The sequence below is a fragment of the Wyeomyia smithii genome, chromosome 3 (assembly GCF_029784165.1).
Source record: "Wyeomyia smithii strain HCP4-BCI-WySm-NY-G18 chromosome 3, ASM2978416v1, whole genome shotgun sequence".
Classification (NCBI taxonomy): Eukaryota; Metazoa; Arthropoda; class Insecta; order Diptera; family Culicidae; genus Wyeomyia; species Wyeomyia smithii.
In genome coordinates, this window is record NC_073696.1 from 169566546 (window position 1) to 169579019 (window position 12474).

Below are 12474 nucleotides of genomic sequence, written 5' to 3' on the forward strand. Positions count from 1 at the left end.
TTCCGCATTCTTCGGGCTGTGTTCCAAAGAGTGCTCATCGATGTCTCCCTCGACGGCTCGTTCACGAACCAACGCCAATATCCGCCTTTTTTTGCTTTAGCCAAGCTTTTAAGCTTGGTATTAAGCTCCGAATACCGTATATAGTCGTCGGGTATACCTCCCTTCTGGAAGGCCAAAAACGCGTCGGATCTTTGCGTGTAGACATCGGAGCACTCTTGATCCCACCACGGAGTTGGAGGCCGCTCTTTGATCGTTACGCCGGGATATTTCTTCGTTTGGGCTTGCAACGCGGCGTCGAGGATTAAACCCGCGAGGAGGTTGTATTCTTCAAGTGGTGGATGATGTTGAATCGACTCGACCGCTTTTGAAACCATTTCCTCGTATAACTTCCAATCGACATTCCGTGTGAGGTCATACGGAATGTCAATTGGTCGCATGCGGGTTGACCCGTTAGTAATTGAAATAAGAATAGGCAAATGGTATCTACCGTGGGGATCGAGGATTACCTTCCATGTGCAATCCAACCGTAGCGATGTCGAACATAAGGATAGATCCAAAGCGCTTGGGCGCGCTGGAGGTTTCGGGATGCGTGTCATTTCACCGTTGTTTAAAATAGTCATGTCGAAGTCATCGCAAAGGTTATAGATTAAAGAGGAGCGGTTATCATTGTAGGGGGAACCCCAAGCCACACCATGAGAGTTGAAGTCTCCCAAAATCAAACGTGGCGAGGGAAGAAGTTCTATTAAATCGAAGAGCAGCCGTTGCCCAACCTGTGCTCTGGGAGGAATATATATTGAGGCAATACAAAGCTCTTTACCTTGTATTGTCATTTGACATGCGACAACTTCGATGCCTGGAATCGAGGGGAGGTTAATAGGATAGAAAGAATAGCACTTTTTAATCCCTAGAAGTACTCCTCCATATGGGGTGTCTCGATCAAGACGAATAATATTAAAATCATGGAAGTTGAGATCAATATTTGAAGTAAGCCAAGTTACACAAAGGGAAAATGCATCGCATTTGTTTCTATTGATTAAAACTTTAAATGAATCCATTTTTGGTAAAATACTTCTACAATTCCACTGTAAGACAGAGATAGAATCCTTCGTATACGCAGATGAATTAGGCATCGAAGGATACAATCGCTGCAAAGAGGGGCCATTGGGCAGTCAACTGCTTCAAAAATGATCTAGCTGTTGGGAGGAGTGCTGTAAGAAAAACTTTAATTGGATCGGGTATATTGAAATTTCCAAAGATCCAGTCCACAATGTCAGAGAATTTCACAAATCCAGAGTTTGTTTCATCAACTGGGTGTGCAAAAGGAACAACTGGGGTTTTAGATGTTCCTGGTAGTGCTGGGAACTCCTTCTGGGACTTTAAATTTGCAAGCCCAGGAGGAGTTTGCTTCGGTTTTTCCGCAGCACTGTTTGGTTTGTTTGTAACTTTCATTTCACTGTGGGAAACCTTAGGACCTTTTCGGGGAAGTTAAGGAGAGGAAATATTTTTCCTCTTTCTAGACGCCCCAGGATTGGCATAAGATGTTCCCGCTGGTGAATCGTCAGAATCGGTTTCATCAGAGGACAACAGATCAAAGGGGTTCGATGTTATGGTAGAAGCGGTCACGGTCTTCTTCAGCATCTCAGCATAAGATCGCTTTGAACGCTCCTTAAGTGACCGCTTGATTTTATCTCTGCGCTGCATGTACACCGGGCATGTGGAGAGCTCATGCTGATTTTCCCCGCAGTGAATACATTTTTCAGCATTTACACTGCTAGAATCGTCCGCATGAGTTTCTCCACACTTGCTACATCGTGCCTTATTGCAGCAGTAGGCGGCTGTGTGGCCTAGCTGCTTGCAATTGGTGCAATTCATAACACGGGGTACATACAATCGCACAGGCAGACGAACCCGATCGATCGAGACGTGGCTAGGGAGAGCAGATCCGGCAAACGTAACACGAAAAGAGTCTGACGGAGTGTACACTTTTGTGCCGTTGACAAGAGACTCAGACCGAAATTGCTTGCAATCTATGATTTTTACTTTTACGTCGTGACACAAAGCATTTTTGAAGCAGCCAAAACCGCTTGCCAAGATACACTCGACCGACAGACTCGAATCGGTTATGACACCGTCGATCTCCACGTGTCGTGCGGGTATATAAACGCGATACTCGCGTGTGAAAAGCTCGGAGCGAGCAATAGCGTTGGCCTGTTCCAGGTCGCTGACCACGACACGGAGCTTGTTGGGTCTGACCTTGGAGATTTCGGTCACGGCCTAGTACCCCTCCGTCAGGTCTTTCGAAATCTGCAGGATGTTTAACGGTTTCGATTTCGGTCCTGCTTTTGGCCGAAAGAAAACAGTAAAACTGCCCTGAGATCCGTCCGGGTAAAGCCTGTGGCGAGGGGGGACTGGAGAATTAACAGAGGAAGGGTTGGCAGGAGGGACAGGGTCGGAGGGGTTCGGGGTTGGTGGCACGGGAGGCGAGGGATCTACATCCATCGCGCTAAATCTAGCGCACTAGCGCCGACAGAACACGTACCTCTTTACTTCTCCTTTCAGCAGGGTTGGTTGTCCGAACGGTCGAAGCTGCAGCCGTTACCGCCAGCAGCACCAATACAGCAGCTCCAAACAGCCACCAGCAGCGAGCCGGGTGTGCGATCACTCAGCACAGCGACACAACTCGCTGTCAACTGTTGGCTTCTTCTTTTTCCTCCTTTGTGTAGAGATTCTCGTCCACTGCTGTAGCACAAATCACTTAGCAGCCAAATCGGCTTACGCACCAGCAAACAGCCACGATGCGAAACAGTTGCACAAAGGCGGGCGACCTTGAACCTTCACTCGACCAGGCAAACAATGCCAACACTTGCTCACGCGTCTTTTGTTCTATATTCTATCGGAGCGATCACCAAACACGTCCGATACTGATGCGTGTTCGGCACAGAATGTTTTGGGGGGGTTGTTTTTGAAAGTTTTGCATGGTTCAGTTCAGTATTGCACTCAGTTATTTGACTCCCAGAGCCCACTAAACATCACAGAAAAATTAGTTTTTCTCATAATTTTTAGATAAAACCCTTCGAAACACAAAAAAAAATTTTTTTTTGATTAACAACTAAAATTTTCATTGCAATTTTCATTTATGACAAAAATTTACATGAAAAAAGATCCTTGAAATCTTATCGGGGGGCTGAGATATTGGCATTTTATATATGATGGAAAACTATGCACTTTAACAAATCTCGCGTAAATTTTCAAAAAGACCTATCTAACATTGAGAGACTCTCTTTGTTTACTTTCTCTTTGATCAATAACTATGTTATATTTTCCATATTTCATAATACTCAATGCATAGTAAGCAAGACAGTATAACAATCTCTCGATTAAGGGGAAGAAAGCTGGGAAAATATTTATAATGACGACGTAATTAACGAAACAAAGTGAGAGAGGAGAGAATCTCTCATTGTTACTTAGGTCCTTTTGAAAAATTACGCGAGAAATATGTTAAACAACTCGTAACTTTGGACGGTTGATAACTTAGTAGAAGGTTAAAAATTCGGAAGAATCTGCAAAAAAAGTTACAACGAAAATTGTGATTTTTAGCGCCTTCTAATGGAAAACCTAATGTTGCTCGTAATATGTAAGAGATAGAAACGTGATGTCTTCGCTAAAGTTTCTTGTTTTAAGATAACCTAAAACTTTGTCGAAAACACCTTGCGTCTATCTTATTCTGATTAAAAAGTAAATTTTTTATCTCACTTATTGGTGGATTGATCACCCATCCTTCTACATTAAAAGATGCATTTTTGAATATCCTGCAACTTCTCCGAACATACCTTATGGCTATAATAAACATTTGAATCACTATTCAATAAATCGCTCAAAACCGGCGGAATAAAATACTGTACAGCGGAGATATTCAGCTTTAGTGGCATTTTTGTGAAAAATACAGTTTTCTATCACATGTAAAAACTCCAATATCTCAGCCCCCCGATAAGATATCAAGACTCTTTTTTCATGTAAATTTTCGTCTTGAATCCCACTTTGCAGTAAAAATTTCAATTCTTGATCAAACATTTTTTTATGTATGTTTTGAAGCGTTTTATCTAAAAATTATGAGAAAAATACACTTTTTTGTGATGTTCAATGGGCTCTGTGAGTCAAATAATTGAATATGATGCTGAACTAAACAATGCACAATATTCAAAAACAATCCCACAAAAACAAAAAAAAAAAAATAAATGGAAAAATGTAGGAATCGAACAGATTTAAAAAACGGGTAAAAGAGTGGTTTTGTAACTTGAAAAAGTAATTTTTTCATAAATCACGTTTGGGCAACCCGAAAACATTTTTTTTGAATGTCGTACGTAATAAAATTGGTGATGGTGAATTAAAAACATAAAAGTTATGAACGTTAAAGTTCATTGCATGCAGACATGTCTCATCAGTCATCACACGCAGTGCGCTGTCGCTCTTATAGACCTGCGTGTTCGAGACCGAAGTCGTGCCTGCAAGCGCGACACAACAACAAAAGGTGCTCCGTTAAGCTAATTTTTTCGAACCAAGTCCATTTTTTTTACAGCAACTTTTTACCCGGCAACATTCAAGTTCATCAAAGGCATTACAATGTTAAAAAACCTAAATTAATCCACCTAGCGGTCAGACCCAGCCTTCCTAATTCGAACTTTTATTTGTAAAAATGGATTTACATGAACGCTTCAATCCAATGAACTCACTCTTTAGGTTCTAAAATACTGATGTTATAATCTATACATATAAAAATGCAGTCCGGACTGTCTGTCTGTTTGTCTGATCCATATAGGCTCGAAAACTACCGAACCGATCGACGCGGAAATTTGTATGTAGGGGTTTTTGGTGCCGATGAAGGTTCCTATGATAGTTTGAGACCCCTCCCACTTCTGGGAGAGAGGGGTCTCATACAAATGAAACATAAATTTCTGCACAACTCAAGAACAAACCAAGCAAATTAAACCGAATTTGGCATGTGTATGTTTTAAGAGGTAACAAATATGTCCATAATAGTTGGACGCCCCTCCCTTTTCTGGAAAGGAGGGGTTCCATACAAACGAAACACAAACTTCTGCACATCTCGAGAACTAATCAACTAGTGGTAACAAATATGTCCATAATGTTTTGACACTCCTCCCTCTTTTGAAAGGGAGGGGTGCCATACAAATGAAAAACAAATTTCCGCACATCTCGAGAACTAACCGAGTAAATGGAGCCAAATTCATCATGTGAATGTTTTTAGGATTAACAAATATGTCCCTAATGGTTCGACACCCCTCCCTTTTCTGGAAGGGAAACACAAGTGTTTGCACATCTCGAGAGCTAACCAACTTAATGAAGCCAAATTTGGCAGGTGAATGTATTTAGAGGTAACAAATATGTTCCATAATCGATCTCAGGCAACGTTTTGGATTGTAAGATGGCAACTTCCGTTTTCTGGAAAACAGCCAAAAATGGCCGATTTCTAAACCAATAAAATAATATTCGGAGCTAAAATGATACACAGGAGCTAAAATCGACCAGATACCATTTTGAATTCTAGGATGGCGACTTCCGGTATTGGGTGTTATTCGATCATTTTTGGCTGTTTCCCAGGAACATGTGCTTCTAGAAGAGGGAGGGGCGTCGAACCATTATGGACATATTTGTTAGCTCTAAAAACATTCAACCAGAATGACGCTCAGAGGCCAGAAATTATCTTAAATACCATTTTGAAATTTAAGATGGCGACTTCCGGTTTGTGAAAAACAGCCTAAAATAACCAAATACCATCCAATATGAGCATCTCTGGAACCAGAATGATGCAATGAGCTGACAATTGACCTCAGGCACCATTTTGAATTGCTAAATGGCAACTTCTAGGAAACAGTCGAAAATGACCGAATTATACTCAATATGAAAATTTCCGTAATCAAGATGATGCATAGAAACCAAACATTGACCCTGGACACCATTTTGAATTTAAAGACGACCACTTTTAGTTTCTGGAAAACAACCAAAATAACTATATACCTCCCAACATGGGTATTTCCGGTATCCGATTGATGCAAGAAAATCTTCTGAAAATGACCGAATACCATCCAATATGAATATATTCAGAATTGAGGCGATGTACAGAAGCCAAAAGTGGAGGATGTTGTCATTTCGATAAAACCAATCATTTCAAACGATTTGTTATTTGACTTTTAATCATATCCTATGCCCGATTCGACGTGCATTTGCAGACTTAGCAGATCGCAAGGAATCAATGAATTTGGAACGTTCAAATAGTACGATACCACATTTAAATTATGTTGAGACCACATATATCGATCAAAGCAGGTATAGTTTTGAATAGTCTTTGAATATCTTTTCGTTCCAAAACTTTTGAGCCACATAACAAATTGTTATGAAGTTTGTTATTTGTAAGTTTCAGAGATGAATCGTTCATATGACATTAGTAATGTTCAAATAAGTCATGAAATCTTCACGTCATTAAAAATGTCACAAGTTGGTTTCAAAATTCGAATCATGGACAAAAGTGTACATTTAACAAAAAATACGAGAAGTGTAACCAAAACTCTCCTTTAATCTTTCGTGAAAATGATTCTAGAACGGGATTTTTTGCGTTACTTCATTAACGCATGTTCCTCTAAGGAACAACTCTTCGATTACACAAACGCCTGCGTAGATACCATTAAGATACCAGCAATTTATGTAGAAGCGCTTTCGTGCGTAGACAAAATCCAAAATCTTGCAATTCTGAAAATGCTGTATCTCTGGAACGCTACATTTTGTTTTTTTTTTTTGCTGATAAATGATTCCTATGTAAAATCGTCTGCTAAACACATTGGCGTGTTCACAATCAAAATCGAAGGGGGGGGGGGGGGGGTATTTTTAAGAAATTGCAAATAAAATTTTGGATTGAAAAAAATGCAATGTTGCCAACACTGCAGTCAAAAAAATGATCACGTAGTTCGATTCTACATTTAAAACCCTACAAAATATGACATATCAATGTCACCTGTAGCTCTTCAGGGTCCCGAGATATTCACAAAATAAAAAAGGTGTTTTGCTAAATTCGCAAAAAGTGGAGGCAGTCCCATTGGCCGAGGAGTCCACCAATCGGTACAACACTTTGTACTTATAAGTTCCGGCCCAAAATACATCGACTCACAAATTTTGATCGAAATCGGAGATGGTCGATGTATTTCCTCGGACACTTGACATGGAATGACCCAAATATGGTTAATGATTCTAGTAGTTAAGCTTATAGGTGTTAACTTTCTAAGTACATCCATTTCTCGATCAATATTATTCCGAATAAAAAAATGTTTTCTCACAAATGTTTTCTGCAAAGCTTTATTAGTTTTCTACAACTCATTCTCAACAAGTTTCTTATACAACCAGATTTCTGAGCTACAATGTATGAAAAGATTTTTGAATCTGAAAAATTTCTCCACCCTCGAAAAATACTTAATTTGGTAAACCAAATCCGTGTGCAAAGTTTCATTCAAATCAGAGACACTCGATTTTTTAATGAAAACCCAAACCTGTTGTGTTTAAACCAACGCATTTGATATATTTTTATTGTTTCAGTATCTGTACATTGCAAGGACACAAGAATTGCTGTTCAAGTGAGAACAAATAAACCATTCAACGGTAGAATCTACGCTTTAGGGCGATCCGAAACCTGTAACATCGATGTGATTAATTCCGATTCCTTTAGACTTGATTTAACTATGGGTGGACAAGATTGTAACACACAGAGTGCTGTACGATAAAATGAGCAAAAAAATTTCTACAGTGAATTTATTTATTGAATTGTTTTTCAGACTGGTATCTACAGTAATACAGTTGTATTGCAACATCATTCGGTAGTTATGACAAAGGCGGATAAAATTTACAAAGTAAAATGTACCTACGACATGAGTTCAAAGAATATTTCATTCGGAATGCTGCCAATTCGTGATCCTGAGATGATACACATTAACTCTTCTCCAGAAGCACCACCACCAAGGATTCGCATTTTAGATGCAAGAAGTCGCGAAGTGGAAACAGTTCGTATCGGAGATCGATTAACATTCCGAATTGAAATTCCAGAGGATAGTAAGACTCCGGTTCACAGACTTGTATTTTATTATTATATTAACTAAATTTATTCAACAGCTCCATATGGTATCTTTGCTCGATCATGTGTCGCTATGGCAAAGGATTCAAAAAGTACCTTCCAAATCATCGATGACGACGGATGCCCAGTCGATCCAAGCATATTTCCCGCATTCACCCAAGATGGAAACGCATTACAGTCAATATATGAGGCATTCAGATTTACAGAAAGCTATGGTGTAATTTTCCAGTGCAACGTCAAATATTGTCTAGGCCCTTGTGAACCGGCTGTTTGTGAATGGGGACGAGATTCTGTAGAGTCTTGGGGCAGAAAGCGACGTTCGCTGACAAGGTACATTTTATAATATTTTTAAACGTAGAGTATAGGAAATGATGATAAATATTTCTAAATATAATAAGTAAATGATAATATCTCTATAAGGCTTAGTCTTTAGTGGATCTAATCTTAGAATTTTTTCCGACAGTATTAATATCTGCTTTGTAAATTACCATATTTAGAGTTTATATGATCATATTAAAGATTATCATATGAATCGGCCAAATCTTTTAAACAACGATTAACGTGAAGTAACCAATCGAAAATATATTCTGTATACTTGGTGTTAACATTCCGCTCTTAGAACCTGAGCTTCATATTCAATGGACGTAAACTTTGCAACCAATCAGTTGTAGAATTAGCACTACGATTTAAATGACACTATCATATTTTTTCGAGCCAGGATTCGAACAAATGACAACTGGCTATTTAGACCAACAGCGTATCTCTAAACCAACCAGAAGGCAAAAAAACGTAAATCATGATCGAAAATTATTTGAGCAATGAAGATTCTTTCCGAAGTTACATCCATTATCGTTTATTTTTAAGTGCTGGTATATGTCATTAGGTTGGATATCTAGAGCTGAATCTTATGAACCTAATTTTACTTGTTGCTAATGGGGTTCAGTAATGTCACAGTAAAATGAAACCAGCAATCGCAAATCATCCACTGGTTATTTCACTGCCTAACGCAAAACATATAGTGAATACTCTAAAAAACACCATAGCAGATGCATGTATTCTCGCTGAAACTGGTGACACGAGGATTTTCAAAAAGGATATTTAAATTATTGAAAGTAATGACAAATTAGAATTGAACCACCTGATGAAATGGAAAAATATGAAGTATTGCATGCTTCAAACTTAGTCAATTTCCAATGGATTTCCTTTATTCTTACAGCAATCGATTGGAAACTTTGTTATGCCTCCACCAAAATGTGGAAAATTGTGGTTTTGTACTATTGAAATAAGGCCCTATTTCGCGGTACAGCCGATGCTAAAGTATACAACCGATTTGATCTTATAACCATTGTGTTATTGTTTTACTCACTCCAATCTACAAAAACACGCCAACCAGAAGTTTACTTCTCAATAGTCACGTATAAAAGCTTGCATGCAGAAATTAAGTCTTCATTGTATTACCAATTACTGCAGCAAGAGGAGTTAACTCTGGCTGAAAACTAGTTCAACGCGCAGCCTGCAGAGCTTGTCAGCTTAGACTGTTTTAAAAATGTTCAACTTGAAACCTCTAGTTCAAACATGATCTGCATGAACCAAATTTGTTTCAGCCAAAAAGTAATCAAACTTTAATCTAGTTTATTACTTAGATAGGAGCGATAGGAGTTTGTGGTTGGATTGTTTGTTCATTGTCCATCAACAATTCGCGTATTTTTAACCATTTAAAAATCTGTGTCAATGAAATCGAGCACTAATTCTAAAGCAGGTAGAAAGGTCTACGAAGACTCCTAAACTGACGTAAAACAAGTTGTAAAAAGGGCTTGTAACATATCAGGGAACTTTCAATTATTTAGCTCTTTACCCACCATAATGGCGGTCGCTATAATGCGTGTTTGTAATATGCGAACTTCTCTTCTTACGTCAGTTTCGAAGTTTCTAAAGATTTGGCTACGTAAATGTTGCCAGATATATTTTTCTTTTAGTTAAATACCTGAAGACTCAAAACTGACGTAAGCAGAGTTGTCAAAAGATTTTTACAAGTTCTGCCTTATATTGTACGCGATTACGGCTCGTTAAAAGCTGGATAGTGTGCGCCATGGTGCATTAAAATCAGGAAGGATTTTGGACTGTTTGCTATAACAATATAATATTTTCATCCATTGCAGGAATGAGACAGGAGCTGGTGAAGAAGAGGAGGAAGATATGAATATTTCCCAAGAAATTCTAGTTCTCGATTTTGGTGACGAAAAAAACCGAGACTTTTTACGAAGTGAAGCTAGCACAGAATACGGAAAAGGTAATAAAACAGGGTTTTAGGCTTTAGACACGGTTTTAGACCCAAAATAAGAACGGGTCGAGCAATAGATGTGGCATAGACCGCAACAACATATGAGTTTATGAAGTCAGCGTTCTATGGTTTATGTTTTTCTTATTTCAGATAAAACAGTGACTATCATCGAACCATGTCCCACAAAGACATCAGTGCTAGCCCTTGCAGTTACATGTTCTTTGATGGTACTGGTATATTTATCTACGTTATTCTGTTATTACATGAAAAAATGGATCCAACCACATAAAATAATGGCTTAAATCAATCGGACAGATCAAGGCGGTACTCTACTAGCGATAGGATTATTATTTATTGTGCTGTATTAGCTTAATTAGAATAACTACTCTCCTATGAACTGTTACAAGATTGGGAGTCTTCCTAATCTTGAAAGGAGTAATGCCAACAAAACAATTAAAATTGTATATGTAGGAACTAGCTGTTTTAACAGTAAACAATTCAACATCTTTAAATCACTATAGAGAATAAGTATTTATTTATTTAAAGACGGTGATCGAGTATTCTGATGTTGTTATGATTTTGGATAGTGAATCAAGGTGTAGTTCTAAAACAAACAAAATGCAAAAGGCTAAACAGTACATCTGTCTTATCGACGGTAAACATTAGACATTTTTATGCGCATGGATTCGGATTACCATATGCAGTATTAAAATCATTAAAGTTTCTAATTGGATTTTAATTTCGAGCTCTCTGATGAAAAAAGGGTTATGTTTTTTGCCTCAAGTATTGCTTTTTTAAGTAACAAGGTATACTTCACAATTGTCTTAATTTTTCTACTGTATCTGGTATTGAAACAAACAAAGATAGGGCAACACATTATTCAACCGAGTCATCATCGTTCATCAGAAAGATCACACTTTCTATTGGGTTACAGATTGTTGATTAAATTATCATGATAGCTAATTTGCTTCTTCGTATTATTGAAATTTGAACAATCGTACAAAATAGTCAGAACCTTTTTAGACAAAGAAGCTTTTGAATTCAATAATCGTTAACCTATATAGAGACTGCGATAACTAGGTTAGTAATTTATTTTAAAATACATCCAATCTAAATTATTATTGTGTAGATGAATTAGGTGCGTTGAATGCAGTGTCTTTCTATGCTATCGTATGTTTTGTTCATACTTGATTTTACATTCCAAACGTTGTTTTTTATCTATTGACTGACTTTATAAACATTTACGTAATTTGTAATTCGGATTTTTGAAGGATATGAACGGCGCTATCTATGTAATCATTCATCGTCTGAAATTATGTTCAGATATCGGTATTTTTAAAGTATCATTTCGATAGCATGCGTTTGAACTGTATTCATATACTTTCATACATAAAAACATTCTTTCATCAGATTATCTCAACTCTGTTGTTCAAATATTTTAACAAATGATCATCTAATCATTTATTCGAGTGTGGTGAATGACAGGCATGAATCTTCATACAATTTAAAACAAGTTTAATTCGACACTTTCTATGTCTGATGCAAACATGACTTGTATGCACTATTGATGTTTTATATCTGCCATCCCTCAATACTCTTTTTCATGTAACAATTATTTATGTTTCCTGGTACTAATAAAAAATTTTATGCAAAATTAGTTGCAAAGTTGTTTATACATGACAAAACTACAGATGACATGTCTAATCGAGCGTACAAATTGTGTTGCACTAAATTGAATCTCTTTCCTGCTGCCCCCGGTTCACAGTGGTTTATTGAAACTTGGGATTTATATACGACATACAGTTTCGTTACAACAGACGACATATAGTTCGTGACAAAAGATGAAATTTTGGAAAACATCCAAACTTATTGTTTCATCTCATATTAAACTATGGTCCAAAATTAAATTAAGGGCGGGGGCCTAGCGTAATTGGTGACATCTTCGCCAACCACGCTCGACGCCTGGGTTCGAATCCCACCACCGACATAAGTGTCGATGGTTGTGAGGTGGCGTGATCCACTCACAACCAACCCAACTGGTCTAGATTCAATCCTAGCC

The 12474-nt window shown here is 38.0% G+C and overlaps 1 protein-coding gene across 1 annotated transcript in view; it reads left to right on the top strand.

Moving 5' to 3' along the window:
- Nucleotides 1-12072, top strand: part of LOC129733015 (uncharacterized) — a 77605-nt gene extending 65533 nt beyond the window's left edge. The window contains exons 5-9 of the mRNA XM_055694553.1: nt 7603-7778; nt 7839-8112; nt 8173-8464; nt 10294-10424; nt 10566-12072. Of these exons, the coding sequence (XP_055550528.1) occupies nt 7603-7778; nt 7839-8112; nt 8173-8464; nt 10294-10424; nt 10566-10717 (1025 nt within the window). The 3' untranslated portion in view covers nt 10718-12072. The remainder of the gene's footprint in view (nt 1-7602; nt 7779-7838; nt 8113-8172; nt 8465-10293; nt 10425-10565) is intronic.
- Nucleotides 12073-12474: the final 402 nt, after the last annotated feature.